General features: G+C 39.4%; 1 protein-coding gene across 8 annotated transcripts in view; it reads left to right on the plus strand.

Moving 5' to 3' along the window:
• The window catches only part of thsd7ab (thrombospondin, type I, domain containing 7Ab), a 209664-nt gene that overhangs the window by 139757 nt on the left and 45046 nt on the right, over nucleotides 1-24861 (plus strand). For all 8 annotated transcript variants that reach the window (XM_026184247.1, XM_026184253.1, XM_026184250.1 and 5 more), the window contains 8 exons: nucleotides 5186-5289; nucleotides 8926-9120; nucleotides 10329-10595; nucleotides 20013-20191; nucleotides 20800-20805; nucleotides 21269-21402; nucleotides 22901-23054; nucleotides 24425-24566. In XM_026184247.1, the coding sequence (XP_026040032.1) occupies nucleotides 5186-5289; nucleotides 8926-9120; nucleotides 10329-10595; nucleotides 20013-20191; nucleotides 20800-20805; nucleotides 21269-21402; nucleotides 22901-23054; nucleotides 24425-24566 (1181 nt within the window). The remainder of the gene's footprint in view (nucleotides 1-5185; nucleotides 5290-8925; nucleotides 9121-10328; nucleotides 10596-20012; nucleotides 20192-20799; nucleotides 20806-21268; nucleotides 21403-22900; nucleotides 23055-24424; nucleotides 24567-24861) is intronic.

Raw genomic sequence — 24861 nt, forward strand, 5'->3', positions numbered from 1 at the left:
TTGAGGCTCATTGCACAGATTTTTGTTGTTGTTGTTTTTTGTTCTATGCTCTACTTTTGTGTTTAAATGGTTTTCACTTGCAGCCCTAAAAAGCCAAAATACAAACCAACAGCATATCCCAAACAGCCAAGTTTTAATTTAATAATTTATTAGAATATTTAACAAACATCAAAAGATTCAACTATGATATAAAGATACAGATTTTCTCTACACCTGCAAACTCTGTCAGTCTGACCTTCTGTTCCCACCTCTCAAAATACCAGCTGCATGTGTTTATTTATAGGTGCACACTTTCTTGTTAACTCCTTGTTTGCCACCATGAGAGACAAAATAGATGTAAGTTATGGACTAACTAATGAGATAAAGTAAAAATAATGTCAGCGTTTTGTCTTATTGGATATCTATGCCAGTCTCATCAGTCTCTTTGGCTTTAATTTGTGTTCAAATCAAAGCCTTTGGTCAGAAATGAATAGTTTAGTGATGAAAACTGGAAACGAGGTTGTTTTATCAGGAAAAATTACGGGGGGAAATCCAATAATCCAGTTTATTAATTTCAGACTGTGACATTTCCGTGGTGTCGAGAGTTTATCTTAGAATATAAATTGAAATCTTTTTTCCACCGCAATTTAACTTTTTTCCTTTACTTTTTTCTAATAAATGTTATTCAAAAAAGTGTGAAAATAAAGGTGAAAGTCTACACAGTTTGATTAAATATGACAAAAAAGCAATAAGTGGTAGCGGGGTTTTACTCTGTGATAAAGAAACCTGGATATTCTGGTTATATAAACCAAGCTGTGCCATGTAGCTGTGCTATCCTTTCTTATGGTGACAAGGTGCTGCAACCAACTTGATTCTATCTTTGTGGTGAGCAGGTATCTTCCTGGTGACTCGTTGATTAAACCACAGAAAAAAACGTTTCTAAACTGAGCACACTGTAATGGATGACTGTAAATACTGGCCAAACAAATAGTGTGTAGTTTAAGAGCTTTTAAAAAGCTAAAAAAAACCAAAAAAAACCAAACTATAACACATGTTCTGTGTTTAATAAGTCATCAGTCAAATCATGTTTAAAATGCCATTGAAATATGTAGCACTTTGCATCATGTATAACATAAATGTTAAAATGAGAATAATTCATTTAACTGAAGAGGGACTATGATGCTTGACTAGACATGTAACTGCTCTAGCTATGACAACCTGATGTTTTATTTCACGATGATGTAACTTTTATATGATTTAATATGCAGCTCTTGAAAACTCCCAAGTGTTAGTTTGCTTACAGGTCCAACCTGAACTTCACCTGTTTAGAGACTTAGAGAGCTTTTTATTGTCATTGTGCAGTTTCTTGCACAGCGAAATTGGGTAGCTGAACCACAAAGGTGCTAAAGTAAGAAGAAGAGAAACCAATATACAACGAAGGCGAAAAATAAATAAATAATTAAATAAAGAGAATAAAATAAAAAACAGTGTATATGTATACATATGTGAGTGGAACTATATACGTGGTGTATGTGTAGGAAACATTGAAACAGACTGGGACCAAAATAATTGCACATGAGCCAAAAATATTGCCCAGAACATGGAAAGACTGAGATATTGCACATAGATGATCAACAGCAGTGTCAGGGTGGATGTGTTGGGGAAGTCTTTACACACTCTTAGTTTGCATTAAGAGTTCTGACAGCCCACGGGAAGAAGCTGTTCTTTAGTCTGTTGGTTTTGCACCTGATGGATCTGAGCCTTTTTCCAGAGGGCAGGATGTTGAAGAGGTGGTGGTTAGGATGGAGGTGGTCCTTTATAATTGCCCTGGCTCTGGAGAGACATCTTGAGCTGGCAATTAAGTCCAGGTAGGGGAGTGGACAGCCGATCACCTTCTCTGCAGTTCTGATGACCCTCTGTAGTCTCTTCTTGTCAGCTGTTGTGCAACCACAAATGTTTGTTTATCCACAAATGTTAGTTTTTCATGTTTTTACTGTAATCAAAGGACAGTTTGTGAACTTTCTTTTTTTTTTTTTTTACTTGATTTTTGCATTTTTATTTTTTTTGTTTGTTTCTCATTATACCCCCATATCTGGAACATAAATTATTTTATTTACTTTTTTTTTTATCATTTATTGATTTATTTAACCCATAATTGATTTTTACTGGCTTGAGTACAGTCAATGAATATACATCGACTGTATCAAGGTGTTTGGATCAGATGGTAAAGTCGTTGATTAGACTTCATTCCCACTTCATTTTAATGTTTTAAGCCCTAAAAACAAACAAACCTTCAGATTTTTATGGCTTTTAAGTTGTTCATCTTTTTAGCTTGTAAAGCTAATGTTAGCACTATTAGCCAACATCATTAACATTATAATAATATATTATTATAAAGACTTTTATGGGCATATCTATAAAAAACATGGGCTGACATGAGCAACATTGTGCTTACTCAGGATGTGAGTGTGACATAACAAATGGCTTAGATGCACCTGACAGCTCATGCTGAACATTTTTGTGGAATGTGCTGGAAATAGAAGTTAAAAAAACAAATTGTATGTTTTAGATTCTAAAAAATAAATAGTTGGAGAGAAGCGAGTACATTGTAATCTTGGATCAATGGAGCTGTCATATACTGATTAGAAGTAAAAATATGTTGTCTTAAGGCTGGATGAGCACATGACATTTAAAGAAAGTGTCAGTTTTCTAGTCCAATCACTGGTTAGAGCATTGGGCTCTGCAGTGAATAAAGGCAAGTGTGTGCAAAGGGAAGCGTAGAATGCTTCAGAGCAGAATTAGCCAGATCAGAGACTTACTTAGAAGATAACGGGACATTGCACATTGACATCTCTGGGGTCATGAGTTAAAATTGTTATTTTATTCAAGCAGCTTGTCATTCATTCTCCAGAACAGATTACTTTGTGATACTGAGGAGATTAGAAGCAATTTATCACCTGCATATAGATATAAAGAAAAATTGTGAAGCAAAAAGAAGACTTTCATTATAGAACCTCATCCATTTGAATTCTTCTGGTTATCCACATCAAGGTCACGGGGGGGAGCCTATCTCAGCTGTCACAGATTGAAAATGTCATGTCAAGTGCAATTTTAACAAAACACAAAGATCCCTGTGTGCAAACGTATGTTCAGGAACCATTAGCCCAAAAGACACACAATATCAGAGGAGGAGAGGCATTTTTTATTTGTTGCGTGTACTAAGTAAAATTGAAACGGACAGTAATTTTTGGATTGCTGTGTCTGAGGACAAAAGGGGTGCACTTTTTAGAAAAATGTCCTCCATCTGTGCTGCCCAAAAATTTCTAATTTTGCAAAATAAATGTTTGATCACTACCAAACTTTTAAAGTCTTACAAAGAAAGTAGGTTTGGGCACTCCTGTGTATTGGCCTGCACAATATGCGGAAAAGCTGACACTTGTGATAACATAGTCGAGTATAACAGGACCTATACAGAGCCCAAACACTGAAAAATGCAAAATACAATAACATATTTTAAGCTTGTTCATATTTAATAGCAATGTGCTTTTTTGTTTTGCATGTTCATATTACAGTGATGATGAAGCATTATTTCATGGTCAATACAAGAATGTATTACACAAAAAAGACAAAAAACAAAGGCAGGATTAAAAGTAGTTCAAAAGTGCTGCTGCAAGTAGCTGTTATTGATGAATAAACATCATATAAAGACAAAAAAGACCCCAAAAGATCAGCATCTATCCTTTTTCCTTTGAAGCAGCACCACAGGTCTTCTGTGGGTTTAGACTGTCTTTGTCTTCTTTCTAATTCCAGATTAACTCTCTGATGGTGACATCATGGTTAGGTGGTGGCAGCAGACATACCTGTTGCAAGACTCTGGATGTATGTGCATGGTTGTTTAATGAGACCCTTCCCTGATACTGTGTGAAGAATACAAATTCAAACAACAGCACAGACCCCTTTATACTTTACTCTTTATTTAGACTTTCTCTTTTCATACGGCACAGTCAGCAACACCAGTGTTTATTTTACTGCCAATTGCTATCCAGCAATCCTATGTTATTCTAAGTTGGTTATTCTGCAGCCACTCTGCATCCGTCTATGAATTTCACTTTTATTTGTGCAGGCACACTGTGTGTAAGGCTTTCAGTTCAGATTCATTTATATGGTGCCAATATAAGTGCCAAAATGTTGCCTCAAGGCCCACATTCGGATGTAATGGTTATTTTCGACCAAAACGGATTATTTTCAATACATTTAAATGTTCAGATTTAAAAAGTAAATAAATAAAAATCGGTTATGTACATTTTCCTTGTTTGAAATAGTGACCAGATAACATTTAATGATGTGTGCACTATATCTGAAAAGTTGGAAATGGCATATTTTTCTAAAATCACTCAGCCTCATTGTGCTCAGACTTGATTAGATTTGTACCTGTAAAACAGCTGCTGTGGCTGTGTGAGTCATAATCGTGCCTTTTCATTACTGTAATTGTTTTTTCAGCACAAATCACTGTTACCTGTCTGGTCATGCAGACCTTTTCTCTTATTTTCACAACACAGTGCATTTTTCCTAAATTTCCTAGATGTGCAAATTTTTCTTTTCAGTGCTGAGAGACACGACAAGTGATGTTTCCAGATCAGTCCTGTGTGCTTTCACAGTGTGCTAATCATTAAGAAGTAGGTTTTAATCCAGGAAAATTATGTAAACCAACCAAAGCAGTGCGTATCATAAAGGCTGTTTTGCTTTTCACAGTTCTGCCTAGCTACACTGCATCGCTTCAGTTGTATTTTATCATGTTTACGCCTGTACAACGAGACAGCTGGTGCAGCACTTATTGCTCCTTTTGGTCAACCTCAGAGAAACGATAGAACATCCGTGGAAGACTTAAAAATCATCTAGCATGCTTGTCTTTCTGTTGGAAAGTCATGAGGTTTTCCAGATGCAGAGTTGGTTTTCATTCATGGTGACATGTCATGCAGGACAAAACCGTTAGCTGTCAAGTGGGACATGCTTTCTATTTCCAATGTAATACCTCATCCAGATGTGGCCTTAACTGGGCTGATACTGTGTGGGCAGAACACAGCATTACTGTGCTGTAAATGAGTTTATTCTATTCAGACTCTGACCTGGTGCTTTGCAAGATGTTGCTGTGTTAATGAATATTATTGTAGCAATTATATGTATGTACTTATTTTATTTATTCTAGGTGGAAAACCCACAAATGGAGGAAGTGCCAGCTGGTCACCTGGTTTCTCAGACAGGACACTCCGGGTGCACAAGAGACCTGTGGACCAGGGATTCAAACACGAGGTATAGAAACAAATCTCTCCGTCCCCTGTTTCCCCCTGCACCGTCCCTGAGCCATTCCTAATCACCCTAAATTTAATTTTTGCTCATTGCGGAGCATCTGGAGCCCAGCCATGAAGCAGCAGATGGATGTGCCAAGGTTTGGAGAATAGGCCAATTTAGTTAGAGTACGCATCAAATCCTCCCACTCACACAACGTGGCCCAAACTGAAGATGACACTCCTATAAACATCAGCAGTAAAAGATATTTTTCTTCCTTTTACTTTTTTCCTCCAGTTGTTTTTATTTTATTTTTTTATTTATTTGTAATCCTCTAGAGTTTGGGAAGGAAATGTGCTCACACCTTATCATCCTCCTCTTGAGACTTGTTTGACAGCTTGGCTTGTTTCACTGCTGGCTTTTTTTTTCCACCTCGGGCTCTTGTCATGCAATTTTAATCGAATATCTCTTGCTCAAATTTAGAAGAAGATGCTTCACCGTGCCTATAGCACACAACAGCCCAGACCCCTGTTCATATCGACTTCACGCACAAGTGACAAGTACTTTAAGAGTTGTGGCTCTCTCTCTTTAAAAGCATATTTCCTCTCGCCATTTTATAGAGAATGGGTACACTATAGAGTCCTAGGAGGCTTTCATAAAAATCCAATTTCAGGGGGGTCACGCAGAATGATCAATTTCATTTCCAGCTCCTATGGAAAGCCATTATTAGTGCTTATTTTTCTGTCTCGCCTTTGCTAGCTTGCATTAATGGACAGAAGAATCGGTTTATGAAAATGCTTTAAGGTCCATTATAGACCTTATTTTTCCAGATTCTGTGCAGCTTCTCTGTGACTTGATGCCATGTGACACTTGAAGTTCAGACTCTCCTGCACTGGTTTTCACACTTCTGTCACTTCCAAATGGCAGAAATCATTTTGTCATCGACTCAGACCAAATGAGACACGCTGTCCTTTCTGGTCCGTGTTTCCTGACAGCGTATTGTGTTGTTTACCTGGAAAGAGGCTTTCCTTAGAGGGTGGAAAAACCCTATAGTGGCATTATTAAACACACAGAACAGAGGGCTTGTGCTGTTCTCTTTCTCTTTCTTGAACACAGCCACTCTGTCACACACATACACACACACAACAATATAAGACCTGACCTAACACACCAGCCGACGGAGGCTTTCCAAACCAATAGCGGTGCCCACGGGGGTTCAGCAAAATGTGCTTAGAGATTGATTTCTCTATGAAGGTACAGCCCTGCAGAATGTCTGCATCACAAGAAAATGAAATATTGCAGCAACACAAGTACTACCCTTTATTGAAAGAACAAAGGAAAGGATGATGCAGTCAAAGACAAATTGACTTCTGGGCTTTAAACCAATTGAGGGAGAGATGCTTTTGTGTCTGCTCTTTTCTTAATTGTTATTAAACCCCCCTGAGAGCTAATCTGAATCGTAAAGTTCTGATCTATTTTTCATCCGCTCCCTTTAAATCTATATTTCAAGTCATCGTGCTCACGAGTGGGTTAAGAACTCCTAATTAAAGGGGCACTTCAGTGATTTCACATATCAAAGTCATTTCACTTGTCACAAGAACTACTTGGCCTGTCAGAGGTTGTAGGATGTGTTGTGTAGTTCTGAAAGAGCTTTATCTATAGCAATAGACATTTTGGCTTCTATATGTTATTTTTATACTTGTATTCATATTCTTTTTTTCCCCTTTATTTTTTCTTACTAAGAAAAATTTTGTCTGTGTTCTGCTGCTGGACACTAAATTTTCCGGAGGAACCTACCCGTGGGATTAATAAAGATCTATCAATCGATCGATCTATCTATCTAGCCAATTGACAATGTTAGTGCACTAGCAATAATATCTGATTTAATTAGGTGATCATTTTTACAGATTTTATATTGACATGATGAAAAAAAATTTATAATGCAGAAAAAATAAATTGGGTATAGCTCTATAGTAGCTCTGACTCTGACAGCACATGTAGCAGAGTAGCATCATAGCTGAACAGAAGTTAATTATTGGTCTTCCTGGCCCTTATTGAGCAAAGGATTGGGACTGAGGAGTGAACAGCTCTCCAGTCCCCTCAGTTCCTTTCTTCTTTGTGTGTTTGTGTGTGTGTGGGGGGGGGTTATTTAGCTTATTTCATTTACTATTAAATTAGTTTAGAGGGGAAAGTCCTGGCTCCTATAGTATATTGTGTACCGGGCCAAGACCCAAATGGTTTATTTATCTTTGTTTATAAGTAACATCATTTGTTGGTTAAGCGAATCTTCAATGTGGCATCTTCTTTATGAATTGTAACCTTAGAGTAATGTTAAGTTTCATTTTGTTTTCTGGTTGTGGCCATAAATAGAAACCAAGCAGTGCCCGTGTTACTAGCATGCTCTTGTGACTTACATAACTGAAAGGTTATTCAGGTGATTTAATGAACCCAATAGTGTTTACATATATAGAGAGAGTTTATAAATACATATAAAGATATGTATTTATAAATCTATATAAATCCTATTAGCATAGTTAGTGTTATCTGAAGTTTTCACTCCCTTAAATTTTTCTTGGCTGACAAAAATCTTTTATTAGTCAAGCTTTACCTCTATTAAATGACTTCTGCAAGTGCTAAATGTATAATATACTATATTGCTTTTTTAAAACACAGCAATATCATGAGGCAAAAATATCACTTTTGCTGTCTAGTTTTTATCTGTGCAGTAAAAATATAACATCAAACTACAGACAGCAGATATTTCTTTCCATAGGAAACCAAATGTGCCTATAAGCCCGTCTGCAACTCAACTCACCTTAACTTTATATATTGTGTGCATAATGCACAAATAACTGGAACACTGGTTGTTAAATTATTGAACTATTAGAGTCAAGCTTTCTGACCTAAATACTGAGCAGGTCTGAGACTGGGAGGAGATACAAACCCAGCCTCAGGAAGTCACAAGCTAGTGTACTCCGAGTGTTGGTCCCAAGCCTCAATAAATGGGAGGAATGTGTCAGGAAAGGCGTAAAATCTGTACCAAATCAAAGATGCAGATCCGTGTGCCGTGGTAGGCTCTTGGGAAATAAGGGATTAGCTGAGAGTACCTTGCTGAACTTTTCCTTCCTGTAAAATTTAGACATTTAACGTAAGTGAGATTTCCATGCTTCATTGCAGGGAAATCTACTGTGGTTGAACTGGAAGCAACCACCCTATATGAAATATGAATGACCCTTGCGTTTATATTTTTATTGTGCACAAATACAACATATAAGTTTGTTTCTCATTTTGGAATTGCTGAATGTAGAGCTAAATACTTTATATTTTACTACTTTTTAGGACATTTTGTTTTGTCTACAAAATCAAAATATGCTGTGATGAAGTAAGATTCAGAGGAAGTCCTGCAAATGGAAAATGCATCAAAAAAGTAAAGTAAACTGTAACAGTAACAGTCGTGAAAAATGGTATTTAGTCATCTCAACTTGAATGTTGTTTTTTTACACTAGTGTTCCTATAAACATTCAACTTTTGATTACCTTTCAACAATGTCTTTAACTTTCCATTCATGTTACGACTTCCAATCAATCTGTTGAAACAATCAGTCATTAAATCACAATGTTTAATGGGGTCTTCTGACCCGACTTCCTCTCATTCTTCCAGCCGTGTCCTGCCGCCAGCTGGACGGGACGCAGGCCGATATCAGTGAGTGTCTGAAATTTGCCAAGGCCATGCCTGCCATCACTCAGCGCTGTCAGCTCCCCTGCCAGGATGACTGCCAGCTGACCAACTGGTCCAAGTTCTCGTCTTGCACAGCTGACTGTGTGGGGGTCCGCACCAGAAAGAGGTCATTGATAGGTGAGGACAGAGCGGCATAGCACAAACAATGCACTGCTGTGAACCGTTTTCAGGCAGACTTATTTGCATTGGAGTTTAACATTTGAGGAGTGCAAGAAGATTTGAGCAGCGCTCCAACAGAGGAGTTTTAAAATGAAACACAAGGTAAAAAATCTCTGCGTTTAGTTTTTGACAGCTAAATGTTCTGGTGGAATTAAAGCAACAAGTCTAGGAGAAGACGTCTGCCTTTGTGATCAGTGTCAGTGTCACCAGGGGGTACGTCGTGCATTGCAGTCATGTGTAATAGTGTAAAGAATTAAGGTACCTCCACAACTGTGCACAGAGGTTACAAAGTCAACCCGAAACTGTGAGAAAGTGGATTTGAAAAGCTTTTGTTATCCAGTGATGTGAATTTTAAGTACCTTTTGACCCAACCACCTATGTGTAAGAGAGCAGACGGATCATTAGTAAGTCATAAGTCAGGTAATTACTCTTTTAGAGACATGCTTTCATTGTTTTTAGTTTTTTAGGAAGGGGAAAGTGTGGATTTTGTGGTTTAGCCACTATCCTGTGGTTCAAAAGCATTTTTATTAATACCATGACTGCCCACTACCTCCTAGTTCATTTCTTTTTAGCCTTAGTAAGTTTTTCTTTTTACCAAATCTAAAATAATTGTGGTTGGTGTAACATTTGGATCCCAGGGTGGAAGAAGCATTCATTTCTTCTGCCTGTTGGTCACTGTGATGTTTGTGGACAGTATCAACAACACAAAGCTGTGCGCCTGTCACAAGACAAATTTGAGAATCCACAGTTCAAAAATTTGATGGCAAAAAACTGCAGGTAAAGCCTCGGATCATCAGAGGGACAGTCATCCACACATCATCTCCTTATTTACATTGGAAACAGCTACTAATGAGAGCTGCTGTAAGGAAAAGAGTATTTCTTTGCACAGTGATCTGTGATTAACGATGCTTGGCATGTGTGAGGATAAAAAATATCAAGCTGTTTCAGTAAGAGCCCACTCTGCTGGAAACTATTTGGCAAGCCTAATCTATCATCATGTATCCCACATGCATAGGGGCACAGCAGCTCCTGTGTTGTCTAGTCTTTTTTTTTAGCGGGTAAACAAGACCTTGAAAGCAGCCTCAGTATCATGCTGAAATCCGTCAATGCCAGCAGACACATAGGTCTCTGGATTCTCTTAATCTATATCCTGCTCCACTCCGCAGGGAGAAGCAAGAAGAAAGACAAGTGCAAGAACACACAAATGTACCCTCTGAGTGAGACGCAGTACTGCCCCTGTGATAAGTACAACGCACAGCCAGTGGGGAACTGGTCAGACTGCATCCTGCCTGAGGGAGGCAGAGTGGAGAGCATCCTAGGAATGAAGGTGCAAGGAGACATCAAGGAATGTGGACAGGGCTACCGCTACCAGGCCATGGTGTGCTACGATCAGGACAACAGGCTGGTGGAGACGTCACGCTGCAACAGTCATGGTGGGTATGCTTGCATGTGCGTTTGTCAGGAGTGTAGTCCCAGAGCTTGTTCCTTTTGTAAAGGAAAACCTCGAAAAATGTGCGGTACAGATTACATAAATAATAGTTTGTTGGCACATATCCTCATTAGCTGCTGGACAGTGTGTTACACACTCACCAGGCAGACCTAAGAATTGGAGGATGTTAATTTTACATGTATCTCAGTATGTTTTTAGACATAAGCTACAACCCTTTCAAAATATTTGGATGAGTCCCAAATTTCACTTGGATCACATATCATATATGAGTATATGAATATCAGCTGAACTACCGAGGGTAAAACTGGCTCTGTAGTTGAACTGACAATTTTTAGGATGTCTTTATATATTTAAAAGTAGTTAGCAGTAGCACTAGGCTGATAAACTGCTTTTTTATGGTTGTAGCACCTTTGGGCAATGTTCATAAACTCAACCATATACTTTCATTTTACCACGTTGTTCATTTTCAGGTGTTTATTTTGTGAGTTTTGTCCTAAATCTCCTTTAAATAGGTATTTTTTTAAAAGTCTGAACATTTGTATACTGTACCTGTAGCAGCGATGTGTGGCTGCACTGAAGACCTTTCTGTTTATTCCACAGAGTGTGCATTATAGTGGGTGGAAGTGCAGCATTAAATGGTTGTGTTCTACATGGCTTTAGTTATCTAATTTGCTTTAAAACCAGGGTAGAACTCATAAATTGGGGGTTTTGGCTCAATGTATCTCTAACAGTAATGGTGACAAGCTGTGGGTGATGCTATGCCAGACGGAGCCACGGCATCTACTCCCTCAACTGTGGTTAATTTCAGATGTGTGCACACAGGCCATGTCTCATAATTCCTGAAGATTTCCTCTGGCTAGTTTTATTGAAACTAATTTATAACGAAGACACTGTTTTCTGTGGGTTATCCAGCCATGCAGAGATGCTGTTTGCCAAAAGTGGTGCTGCTGTAGAATTAGACAAGTTGACCACAACTACCATTTATGTCTACACAATGCAACAGAAACCTTTCTGGGATATTTTGTAGTTTTTTTTTAGGAGTTAAGTTCAGTTTACTACCATTTAAAATTTGGTGGCAGCTCTCAGAAATCTGGATTTCAGTCTTGAGTTGGAGCACAATGTGTAGAAAATCAGACTTTTCTCCCCTTTCTTGTACTTTACTTCTTGGTTTCAGGTGAGAAGTTTACTGTAGTGCACTGGAATGTAGCAGATGCAGGAATAACTTTGTTCTGTTAAATATTCATCTGAAGCAAAAGATTTTGTTTGTGCACATATGAAAACCCCTCCCATGGCTGCTAAAGACTCATTCTGAATACTGAATTTCACATAAGGAGGCCTTTTTCTGGCACACTCCTGTCAGAATCAGTTGTCCCCTCATTGTAAGGTCTTATCTTAGATCCAAAATACTTCAAGCAAAGAATCCCAGCTCAGAAACTCGTTGTGAAATTGCTGTGGAATCGAATGCAGGAGATGTTCAAATGAATACATCAGTGTTGTGCATATATAAACATGGTTTTATTCTCCTTGTGTGAGTCACAGATTCAGATATGCGTCGGTTAATCTGAGTGTGGGTGTGACGAGCGCATCGTAAGGCTGGGGCTCTGTGTGTTTGTGTGCTTTTGTCAGATTCTGTGTATTTTTACACCTATGTGAATGTTTGTGAGTGCATACGTGTGCACCCATGCATTCATCTTTAAGCGTTGTTGAGCTAAGAAAAAAGGAATATTCCTTGAGGTGCACAGAAAAACAACAACACATTCATGAAGCTTGGCATTAGTGCATGTGAAGCTCAAAGAGATCATTAAATCTCTTTTATTCCCCTCATTCAGCCGTCTTCCTCTGTTCTCCTTGCAACTCCCTCTCCCAATTTCTCAGCCATTCTCTCCATCTTTACCATCATCACTTTTAATCTTGATGGAGGAGGAGACATGGTCCTTCCACGACTCCGCAGCTGACACAATGCCCCTGGCTATGATGTCGATCAGGCAAACTGTGCTCCCTTTATCTTTTTATTACACAGACATCACCAGAAAAAAGGGGGTTATCATTAAATGTGGACGTTATTTCAAGCTTTGTGGTTCTGCACACTTTTCAGATTGTCTTATTCCTCTGTGAAAATAATTTTGCATAAGAGAAGATAACACTCACTCTGCTTTAGCACCACTTGTTTTCAATAAGCTGTTATTCTGAGGTTTTGACACAGGCACAGCAAGCAACCCTATAAGGATTATATATATATTATATCTTATTATATAGGCTTATTTTTTTAGCCAATTAAAAAGTCAACCTTGACAGCAGGGATGGAGCAATCAGCAGCAAAAGAAACATCCAAATGAAAGATTCATGATTCTCGTAGTGTTCAGCAATAATCCAGTCAACCACAAAAGGAGTTCTCTAATAAAAAGAGGACACAATTGGCAAGTGAATTGTTGGGAATCTCGGAAATACAGTATTCATCCTTTGGCTTGTTTCATTGCATCGGTGTTTCCCGTCGACTGACTGCTTTGATCCTCTCTTTGGAGGTCGGAGATTCATCTTTTATCTGAGGGGGTCAAAAGTTAAACCACTCACTCTGCTTATTTGTTCTGTTGGAAACTTTTCATCTTTTCAAATGCTGTAGGCATTTGTGTTTTCTTGCATTCTTTTCAACAACCGTTCATCTGATCTTCGCCATACCTGGCAGGTATATTGTTGATGACCTGAATAAATGAAGCTTCAAGTCGTTTAAATGACCAATTCTCACACCTGAAGCACACATGTGATGAAAGAGGGAAAAATGAATAACACAGCCATAAATAACAGCAAAAGTCAGTGAGAGTGAACACTATATTAAGGCCTCAGTCACGCAGACTTAGCGACCAGTTGGCACCACCTGGAAACAACAGGTTGTTAGGGTAAAATGTTGGCGAGTGTTTGCTTAATGTTTCTAGGTGAAATATATCACAAAGGGGATGCTGCACCGAAATCCTGACCGCTTTGGTTGCTATGAGATTTTGATATTTCAGGTGGCACTTGTGCCTTACCACCACAACCAACACAGAAAAGACACACTTTTCACTGCAGCTCACCAAGCAGTTGATGAATATTGGCAGACAAGTTGACATCTTCCAGGCAAACTACACACGACCACAGCAATCTGCTAGGAAAGAGTAATTGCATGGAGCATTCTGGTGCAGCTCCATACGCTTCTTTGCAAGCAACTGCCAGCAACCTCTAGCAGCCACTCACCAACCAGTTGGGGAATGCAGACCTGTGATTTTTAAGGGGCTCGCTGACTGAACTTTAGGCCTAGATCTTTAGGCCTGGCTTTTCTCATGCACCAACATAACTTACTGGTTTTGGCGAGTCTACCCCAGGCCATTTCCTGCACGTCCTTTCAAATTCAAATTCAAATTCAAATTCAAATTTTATTTGTCACGTACACAGTCATACACAGTACGATATGTAGTGAAATGCTTGGACAACTGCTCGTGACCTAAAGAAAACAAAAAAAGGAAAGGCTATGAATAAGATAGGAAATAAATATGAAAAATTAAAAAGGGTAAATTTAACTAGGAAGGAATAAAATATAAATTAAGGTTAAAAATGAAATAACTGTACAACACAAATTAGAATGAAGGGTACATTTAACTGGGAAGAATAAGATAAAATATATAAATTAAAGTTGAAAATAAAATAACTGTACAACAAAATACACAATACACAATATTGTGTATTGTGTATTTTCCTCATCTCTCCTGTCCACTCTTATGTCCTGTCAAGAAATCGACCATTCCTGTTTTAGAATTTCAGCCACCACTCATGTTTTTAAACTCTTCACTTTGATGGAAAATTATTGCAAACTGTGTTTGTGTGTATGAATTTCTCATTTTCTCAACAGCAGATCATCTGTTTGGTGTAACTTAAACAAAACAAAACAAAAAAGCAACAGCCTTCTCAAACCATACACACAAAGCTGTGTAGGTAAGTAACATTAAACTATGCCAAAGATGATGATACAGAAGGGGAAAATCTCTCATCTCTGATGTGCTCGGCGTTAGTCTTATTTCTTATCTCTGCTGCTATCAACAACCCATGATGCTTTGACCTTCACTGTGACTTAATATTACAGGGTGGCTCAGGGAGCCTTAACCTCATAATATTACGGGATGGCTCATGGGGCCTTGGCCTCATCATATTACAGGATGGCTCAGCACTGTAGCACTGTGGTAAAGGGGGAGGGGATGCAATCATTGGGGGAAGTCATAAAGGCAAAACCTTCTCCTGAAGGTTTGAGGACAAAGGTCAATGTTTAATCATTTTAGTTAAAAACATCAGCGAGTCCTTCTGGCCTAATGGCCACTGCTGTTGTTCCCCTCTGAGCCCCAACCTGAGCCTAAAGGGTATACAGTTGTTTTTCAGAGCATCTAGGGATTAGGCTGTCTCTATTACCTTGAGGAGGATTGTGGAGCAGAGGGGCATAACAGGCAGTAATGTTGGGTGGTCCCTAGAGCCAAAACGGGCATCTAAAGTCTCGCAGGACAGCCATCAGGGAGATGAAATTTGCTTTCAAATGCCTAGCTGATGAATAACCTGGACTTTATTCCCGACCAGATGGACAAAATAAGTGTTGCAAACAGAAAATCATCTTATGATAAAGTCTCGTTATTATCCGTTGTGTTCACTTTAGCCCAGCAGTATTTAACTTAATGTATCTTTCTATCTGTGCTATATTTACAATAGAACAGTTTCCTCTTTTTGTTGTTTTCATTGCAATTGATTATTATAATATTTGTCAAAACAACCAAAAAAATTGTTAAATTTACAAAAAAGTTTCATTAACTTTGCAGTTGTTAGCACACCCTGGGAGGGTGTGCACTGGTGCAAAGGCTACTGCTGTGACTCATTAAAAAGGCACAGTAAAAATTTAGCAAAGGAAACATGTGGACTCTGTTACTCTTGTGGCTGTCCTCATTGCATATGTATGTGCCGCAGTTTTCCTTTCACACTGCAGAATTTGGAGAGGAGAATGTTGTAAATGTTTTAATGAATCTTTTACTTACACAATGAGAAGAAAACCAATATCCTACCTCGTCCACACTTACAACGAATGTGATAGCTGTTATTAGAATAAGCTTGGGGGACAGTTCACAGCCGTGAGCTGGGTGCTAAAGCATTCCCGTCCAAAATCATAACACAACAGGGTGGAGTTTAACCTAGAGCAATGCAGGTGGGGTTTATAAAATGCATGACAACTATGGATGTATGTGTCACCTGTCACTTATTCAGGATTTTGCAGAAGCTTTAAATTTATCGACTGTCCTTCTTGTTGTCACAGCTGGCTGTTTGTCAGATTCTTCCCTTTGACTGTAGTAAATGCTTTCAGCATCACACTACATGCTGGAAAAGTAAGATCAATGTGCATATTTGCCCACATGGCACAGCTGCGTTAACTTTATTAACATATAAAAGCTATGCTTATACTATATTATCTTTTTTAGGTTAAATATAACACACTATGCACGTGTGAAGTATTCCCACCCACGTCACTTCTGCTCATTTGTGCTGTTCTTGGTTGATTGTGTTGGCAATTATCGAAACAAAGACTGCATCTGTTTAAAAGAACAAGTGTGTTGCTGTTAAACCACTTTCCACTCACATCTGCACCTTTTTATAATTGTGTCAACACTCTAATTGGCCCTTTCAGTAAATCTAGACATATATGGTTGTCTTCTAATTGAGCCGCTACATATACTTTTTAATTTAGCATTTGTCATTTGTCACAGACCAATGTGAAAACAACTTTAGTGGGATTCTGAAGCTTTAAGAATAGAATAGAATAGAATGCCTTTATTGTCACTATATACATGTACAATGGGATACAGAGCATCGCTATATACACTATATACATATGAACAGTATTCAAAAATATAAAATGTACAAAAAGACAAATCAGAAAAATAAATAAATAGTGTTATATATTTACAGTGTGGGTTATTGCATGTAAATTAAGTATTGCACAGTGATGATAGTAGTTGTGCATAGAGGGAAGTCATTGGATTGGGGGGGTGGAGCTGTGTTGTCAGTTCCATTCTGCGCATCAGTAATTTGCAAACATCCACCTACCTATCCAGATAAGTTAAAAAAAAAAAACAGTCAGGTGGTTATATATGCAAAATGCCACTAGACTCAGGACCAGATGAAGACACTAATCTCAGAAGGCATTGTGAAATTTGAGACCTTACAAAATAACGAGACATGCTCTCAGCAAAATAATCTCTTGAACTGGCAAAGTACAGTTTAATGTCATTTTAATTTAATTGCTACATTCTTGCAGGCTACAAAATATTTTTTTATCTTTCTACAAAGCTTGACTAATCTTTTAGATAGTTTGGTGCATATACAAATTATTATAAGGAGATTTAAGCATATGATTAGTAAGACCGTATCATTTGGTTTTTACCAGCTAAGGAAGCTTTCTACAGCTCCGGCTGCTTTGGAGACTGCAGTGAGAGCATGTGTCTGGCTGTACCTAAGTTGACTTGCAAAGGCAGCAGGAGTGATCTCCTTCCTGGCCTCAGCCCAAAGGCTTCACAGAGGAGACGAGACACCTAACAAGTTTATATCAGTTGAATTACAAGTGAACTGCAGGCACAGGTGCTGTGGCTTTTATACAGGGTGAACCTCCAAGTGATAGTGTGAGTGATTTTCGAATGACCTGACTAGACTGAAGTGGAGGTCGAAGGTAATGGAGCTGTTTTAGAGGCCAGGCTTTACTCAGCAAGGTGTGGATGTAGAGATGCTGATCTGGGCTCAGAGACACCAAAGGGAAAGGAGGCCTGTGTCTGTGTGCGTGCGTGCGTGCGTGTGTGTGTGTGTGTGTGTGTGTGTGTGTGTGTGCGTGCGTGCGTGCGTGCGTGCGTGCGTGCGTGCGTGCGTGTGTGTGTGTGCAGGTATTACTCATGTTGTGGGGACCTAAATCTGTTTGCACAGTCGCATATGGAGACTAAAAGCAGGTTCCTGTTACATAAATCATTTAATTTTTAGGAAAGATTGGCGTTAGTGTTTGGGTAAGGCTAAGTGCAGATTATGCAAGTAATAGTTATGGTTACGTTTAGAAATGAATGAGCTTTATTAAACGAATGCAGCTCCATGGAGACACGACTGTGTGTATGTGTATGGACGAGATCACTGTGTATTTACCGTAGTTGTTGCCAGAGTGCTGCCAGAACTCTAGCTCTGACTGGATTAAAAAGACTTTTATTTTCTAATCTTATTAGCTTTAAGAAAACGTACTGCTCTGTTCTGGTCCAGCAGACTGGGTGGCACGATCACCCTTCAACTGTCCTCTCCAGTTGAGCCAAGTTTAAAACCCCATGATTAAAGTCTAACAATCCATTTGGCTACTGGTCTGGATGTTCCTTAGCTGTTTTAAGCAATACTAAGTCTGTATTTATGCCAGCATTTGCATCGCATCAAAAACCAAATAATGCCATACCCAGATTTCTCCCGTCCACACAAGCTTTGTTTCAGGTCCATTTTTAGCACTTGCAGCTAATTATTTAATAACATTTTTCTAGCATGCACCACTGGAAATATAACCTCATAAATCCTACAATATTTATCAATCAACAAAAATCATATTAATTCAACTTTTATTCCAGATTGTTCTCCTGGTGCTACTAGTGAGACCCACCCAACCATTCAAGAGCTTTCAATACATATTATTATACTATAATCAATATCATATATTTATAACGATGCATTTAAGAGGACAAAACTGTTTTCCCTGAAAAAAGGGCATCTGTTCCCTTTTGTTCCCTCTGTAATTTCTGCCCATGGTTTCACTGATATCACAGCAGTCTTTGAGGGTGTAGGCCAGTCAAATTTCAGAGGTGATGGTTGTGATTGTCCTTTTAACTATGGCTCTGCCCATCAGAGATAAACTTAAATATAAACCTCTGCAGTGTTTTGGTGCCCTAAACATATAAATGTATTACTCAGACTAGGCTCAGTCTTCTTACCAGCACATGGTCACACCACCAGACCGCTCTGCCTGAGCTGAGCTGTGTTAGCCTAAACTTTAGCTTGAGCTTTGAGACTGAGACATTGTTTGCTCAGTTGTTGGACCAATACAGAAAATCTGACAGAATGGAGAATTACTAACAGCACAGAGATCCCACAGAGCTCAGTGGTCAGGTGTTGTTGTACCCGGCAGCTCAGTATGTCAGTGTGAAGCGCGAAGGGAACAGCAAGACTTTTCCCAGGTTAGAAAAAGTGAGAAAACGACTCCACTTGACAACATTGATTTGTGAGGAGTGACTGGCCTGTGTGGGATTCCTCTTGAATCGTGGGAAGTGTGTTCTCAGCAAGCCCATCATCAGCGTAGCACCACATGTCTCACTGAAAATAAAAGCAGCCTGGAGAAGCTCACATTAGAAACAGGAAGGGCTTAAGCAGCTGGTGAGACAGTCCACTTTACCAGCTCATTCACCTCATTGATTTTCTTAATCAAAGGGTAAACTGATTTGCAGACCAGTGCTGTTGCATAAGCCTACAAAATGTACTTGATGCACTAAACAGACTGTTTCTGATCAAGGAAAAGAAATCTGTAGAGAAAGTTTCAATACACAAAGCCAGGAGTGTGGAAATATTTCATCATATTTGACTGAAACTTGACCTCTGTGTAGAGGTCAAGACAGAGGAGATCACAACTGAGATGTAGAAAAATCCAAAAAAGCACCACCCTGCTGATGGTGTCAAGACTCTGTGAGCTGTGGGAAGATGGACTGAAATAACGAAGCGTCCCGCCAGGCCCTACTGTACCTCTGCTTTGGGAGATATTTTTTCCACTTGTCAGTAATAGAGCAAAAAATGAGGCCTTTGAATATGGACCCTGTTTTTATTCCACTTGGCTGAAAATCAATAAATGCATTTAGATTAGTTTGTAAAGTATTGGTTAATAGTTTACAGGGCTTTTACACCTTTTAAATAAAATTGAAATGTTAGACAGAAAAAAAATGGAACTGCACTAGATGAAGAAAACAACGGGTTCAACAACCAGGACGCTGGGTATTTTTCTCTAAAGCAGTCATTTCCAACCTGTGAGGCTTAGATCCTGCTGGTGGGAGGCAGAAAGAACAAAGGTTTTTATTTCAAAGCAAATTTCTTGTGAATCAATTTTCTGGTGAATGCTTTTTCCTCATGAAATAATTAGTAAGAGATGATACTGTGCGCTCCAATAATTTATTGAAAATGCATGAAAAAGCAGCACAGCAGTGTTTTGGATTTTCTTCTGATGTCTGTAGCTAACTCTTAGGTCACAGTGTTCATCCATTTAAGTTTACAGGTCACAAACCTTAGAGTAGAATCTGCGCTATAAAAAATACAACAAAAACGCCTGTTTTTCACCACCTTTCAGGTTATATTGAAGAGGCGTGCATCATCCCCTGCCCTTCAGACTGTAAACTCAGTGAATGGTCCAACTGGTCACGCTGCAGCAAGTCCTGTGGGAGCGGAGTCAAAGTTCGCTCCAAATGGCTTCGGGAGAAGCCTTACAACGGAGGTCGGCCGTGTCCTAAACTGGACCACATCAACCAGGTACTGACAGCCAAACTAATCTACGTGCTAAGACATGCGAGCTGGTGGCTGAGCAGGAGATTAAAGTCAAAACTGAAGCTCTTTTCAGCTCACCATTGTTTAATATTTATGAGCTGAGCTACAATATGTCTGTAGTTATTACAAGTATGCTGCACATTATACATATCCAGCACTAGAGAGAAAGAAATAAATTAATTATTTATGACAATAAACTTGAGTCTGCAGAGCTTTCTCTTACCTTCCACTCATTATTGCTGCAGTCATTTTTTTCTGAGCAGCGACACTGCAAAAAGCAACGGGTGCTATAAATGGATCCCATCCACTGAATTAATGCCCCCAAATGTGCCAGTTGATTCCTTAAGGTTCTCTGATTTGCTCAAATGAAATGCTTTCCAGGCCTTAGAGTATCAGCAAGTACGCCTGGCAGTGTGTGTGAATCTGCTAAGTTCACACAGGTGTTTATGCCACAGGCTTTTCTGATTATGAACTCTTGAATGTTGCATTAATCATAGGTTTTGCACTGTATGAACAGTTGGCATCTGCTCATTAATCCATCTGTCTCCTTTTAATCCAACCCGATGCTCGCTGGATGTGACTCATTGCTACAGGCCCAGGTAAGAGTTGCTCTCCTCAGATAATTGCAATGTACTCACAGTGTCACCAGTGTCAGTAGGTCACTGACAGATAAATGTACACACTCACAATGTCATGAATGTAGCTAAACAAGGTCCTATAGGAGACTTGAGTTTTATTTATGCAGACATTTCTCAGTGGCAAAGCTTCTCTGGGGGCAGAAATAATCTCGTTGGCTGAGTTAAACCTCAGAGAGCTGAGCTAAAGAATCACAGTGTATTAGGCAAACCTTAACTGACAAACTTGCATGGCTAAGATGAAATATTAAAAAATAAATATATTTGTAGAGGCGACTTTTTTCATTTTGACCACGAGGATCATATTTGTTAGCTAAGCAAGCCTCTGAGACTTTGCCTGCAGCAAAAAAGTTTAGAAAAGAAACTGCAATCTGCTACATTTGATTTGCTGCTCTATCAACTTCAGAGTGTTTGTTATTTTTCTCAGGTGTATGAGGTGGTGCCGTGTCAAAGTGACTGCAAACAGTACGTGTGGGTGGCCGAGCCGTGGAGTGTGTGGAAAGTCAGCAACGTGGATTTGAAAGAAAACTGTGGAGAAGGTGTCCAGACCAGAAGAGTCAGGTATTTGTCAGATTGCCTGCCATTGTGGCTTTGCTTATTTGTTTTCAGTGTTTACCAAAAAATTTTTATTGTAATTGAGCATGGCATTTATTCAGGCAGGCCACAAAGTTAAGCTCAGCCTCAATCCTGGCAGATCAGCAGATATCAGCTGCAGCCAGCATTAACTGATGACTCAGCTGTTTGTGCTTCACAGTAAATCTCATACAGGGTTTTTTATTTAAGCCACACTTGGGTGGCTACAGTTGCTATGCAAGCCACTTTGCAGCCCACAAACTTTCCAGCTCCTCCTTTCATTCTATGCCTGACTTATTCAGTGTGTTATATGTTGTCACTGATGCTCTGTTCCATATGAGGCTCTCATTACTTATGCAAAGCTTAATGCAGGGGTGTCCAACTCCAGTCCTCGAGAGCTACTGTCCTGCAGCTTTTAGATGCATCCTTACTCCAATATAGCTGAATCAAATGGTTGGATTACCTCTTCAGCATGCCATCAAGTTTGACAAAGGCCTGATAATAAGCCATTCATTTGATTCAAGTGTGTCGGAACAAAGATGCATCCAAAAGCTGCAGGACGGTAGCTCTCGAGGACTGGAGTTGGACATAATGATAGCATAGAGGCCCCACACAACCATAACACCTGTTAAAATCATTGCAGATTTAAATAATCTTATTTTTACTGACTGAATTTTATTTGGTGTCTTTTAGAGTTGAAATAATTACAACCCCACTACAGTTTTAAAATGTGACAAATTGATTCTGCTCTTCTTAATTCAGTTATTCAATAATTGGTGTTCCTATGGCACATCATTAAAGTACACAAACATATGCACATTTTCTGTTTTTGGAAAATCATTATCTGGTACTGATCAGCTGATGAAGTAGATTGAATTACTCAAAACAAAAACATCTTAAAAACAGTGGATTGAAACACACATACATGGGAGCAACTCTGCTTGAAAAGATATCAACATATACAGTCCTGATAATAACCAACCTGGCATCTTAGCATGATTGTTGGTGGTCCATTAAGCTGCTAGAGCGGCTAATGTACAGTCAGAGTGAGTAAAAATGCTAATGACCTCAGCTGAGTTGTCCCTCCTTAGAGCAGGGGAAATTAATACTGTAAATGGCCGACTGGGGTGTAACGAGCTGCAATTTAAATAAAATATTCTGACTGAGGTCGTTGAGGAAATCCAGGTTCTGGTTTAATTGAAAAAAACAATTTACTTTTTACTTATTGTAAAAAATGTTTTTGTTAAAACTTACAATAAAAGTTAAAATAAAGGTGAAACTAGACTTTTTTTATAGACCTGACCTCACCTACTCTGGGGGATCCACCCTGCCGTGTGAGAAGCACATAGGTTGTCAGGTACTTCATGTACCTGTCAGCTCCCTGTCCAGTTAAAACACACTGTCTGACTATTTCTTTCTTTGCACCACAACAGCAGAATTGCTAAAACAAGGTCAAACTCTGGGTGTTTCTTGCCCGATCCCACAGGTGCATGCTCAACACAATTGACGGCCCATCTGAGCCCGTCGAGGACTACCTGTGCGACCCGGAGGAGATGCCCTTGGGGGCCAGGGAAAGCCGGCTGCCCTGCCCTGAGGACTGTGTCCTCAGCGACTGGGGACCCTGGAGTCGCTGCACCCTGGTGAGAGCTGAACCCACATCAGAAAGCAGCAGCTCAGCTGTCTGGCACAGAGCAGATATGGCAGGGTCAGATTTCTGTAAAAGTCCACTGATATGATTTTCTTGTTGGAAAAAATTTTCTGAGGTTCAGGAATTCAAAGCGTGGCTGTACTGTATCATTGTGAGCAGTGTGTGAATCTTTGTCAACAGGTTATTTCTCATCCACCAAGGAGGAATAAAAGAGATATATGAACTGGGAAGAAGGAGAAAAATGGCTTATATATCACCTATATTACACTGTACTCACTGTGCATTCAGCAGGGAGGGAACATGATTTATGATAAAGATTCAGGAGCATGTAGAGCCACACACACACACACACACACCTGGATATATTTCAGCAGTAATGTAGCAGCAAACATAAAAGCTGAGGCTAAAAATATTGCAGCTAATTTGTGAACATGATTTGGCAGACAACCAAAAATAGTCTTACACAAGACCACAAATTCAGTTTGTAAAAAATTACTTCACTGTAAAAAAGTTATGGTAAATTAAATATAACTGATATTGGTCTACAGCTGAGACAGTTTCCTATTCCATGGTGACTTCATATTTGTAAAAAGACAGCAGCCCCTGCAATCAGCACACACCTACAGGCTGCAGCACACACGCAATGTTCATTCTTTTTGCAAAAACTTCCAAAGGTGTCAGAACATCCTGTTCAACTCCTCCGCCCGACACCTCCGTTTGATGGTAAAAAGCCGCTTTAACTGCTCTGGTTTCACCCGCTGTTCTCACAGCAGCACCCTGGCCATTGTTAATCACACCCCATTCTCTCCCAAAGTGCTTGACGCACCATCTTCCCACAATTCCAGTCTCGACGTGGAGTCTGCAGTGGCACCAGCAGGGCCTCTCACATGTTTTATTCATCATGCCAGCAATGGAGTTATTCAAAAGGCTGTCATTTTCTCCCCCAACTCTCTTCTCTGCGAGCAATGACCGTGTAGAGTCTGGTGATTTACCATTCCAGTAGAATATCTGTTTCAGCCCTCCTGTCAACTCCTGCTGGAACAAAAACATCGAATTCCACATTTTGGGAAAGAAAGAGTCTTATTTAAAGGCATTCCTCCAGGCGTAGGAAAGCCATCGGAGAACATCTTGACATTAACATTTTAAATGAATCGCGGCCCAATAACTTCATAAATAATTCTAACACATTTAGTGCCTTCAATCATCAAAACACATGGACACCATGGCTGCAGGAACGCTATGACTTTGTTCCGGGTCAAGGATATGCCTCCATTCACTTCTTATCACTCACTACAATATGGCCTGTTTAATCATTTATGCATTCTAATGGCTCAGGTTTTTAATGGGAAGTCTCTGTTTCAGCCCTGTACCAGAAGTAACTATCGAGTGCGGACAGCATACACCATTCGACCCCCCAGCGTAGGAAGAGAGTGTCCAGACACGACCGAAAAGGAGCCCTGCAGCCTTAACCTCAACTGTTTCAACTACTTCTACAACATCACAGGTAAAAGGAAATGTTGAAGAAGCCCAGGTTTATAGCCTAACCCACACTCATTGGTTGGTTTAAAATGGCACACTGAATCTCCCCAAAAAGGATGTACTGATATAAAAGTCAAAGGGCTTTTTTGCTGGTTATTAATAGAGAAACAATCATCAGCTAATAGCAGCTGTTTTTTTTAACAATAATCAGGTGGAGAAAGAAAAGAGTCTTACAGACAGTTCATGGCAGGAAAGGCACAGACTCTTGGGACTATTAATGGTCTGTTGTAGTTACTGCAGTCATGTTGTGTTTGCTCCTT

The sequence above is a fragment of the Astatotilapia calliptera genome, chromosome 11, assembly GCF_900246225.1.
Source record: "Astatotilapia calliptera chromosome 11, fAstCal1.2, whole genome shotgun sequence".
Taxonomy (NCBI): Eukaryota; Metazoa; Chordata; class Actinopteri; order Cichliformes; family Cichlidae; genus Astatotilapia; species Astatotilapia calliptera.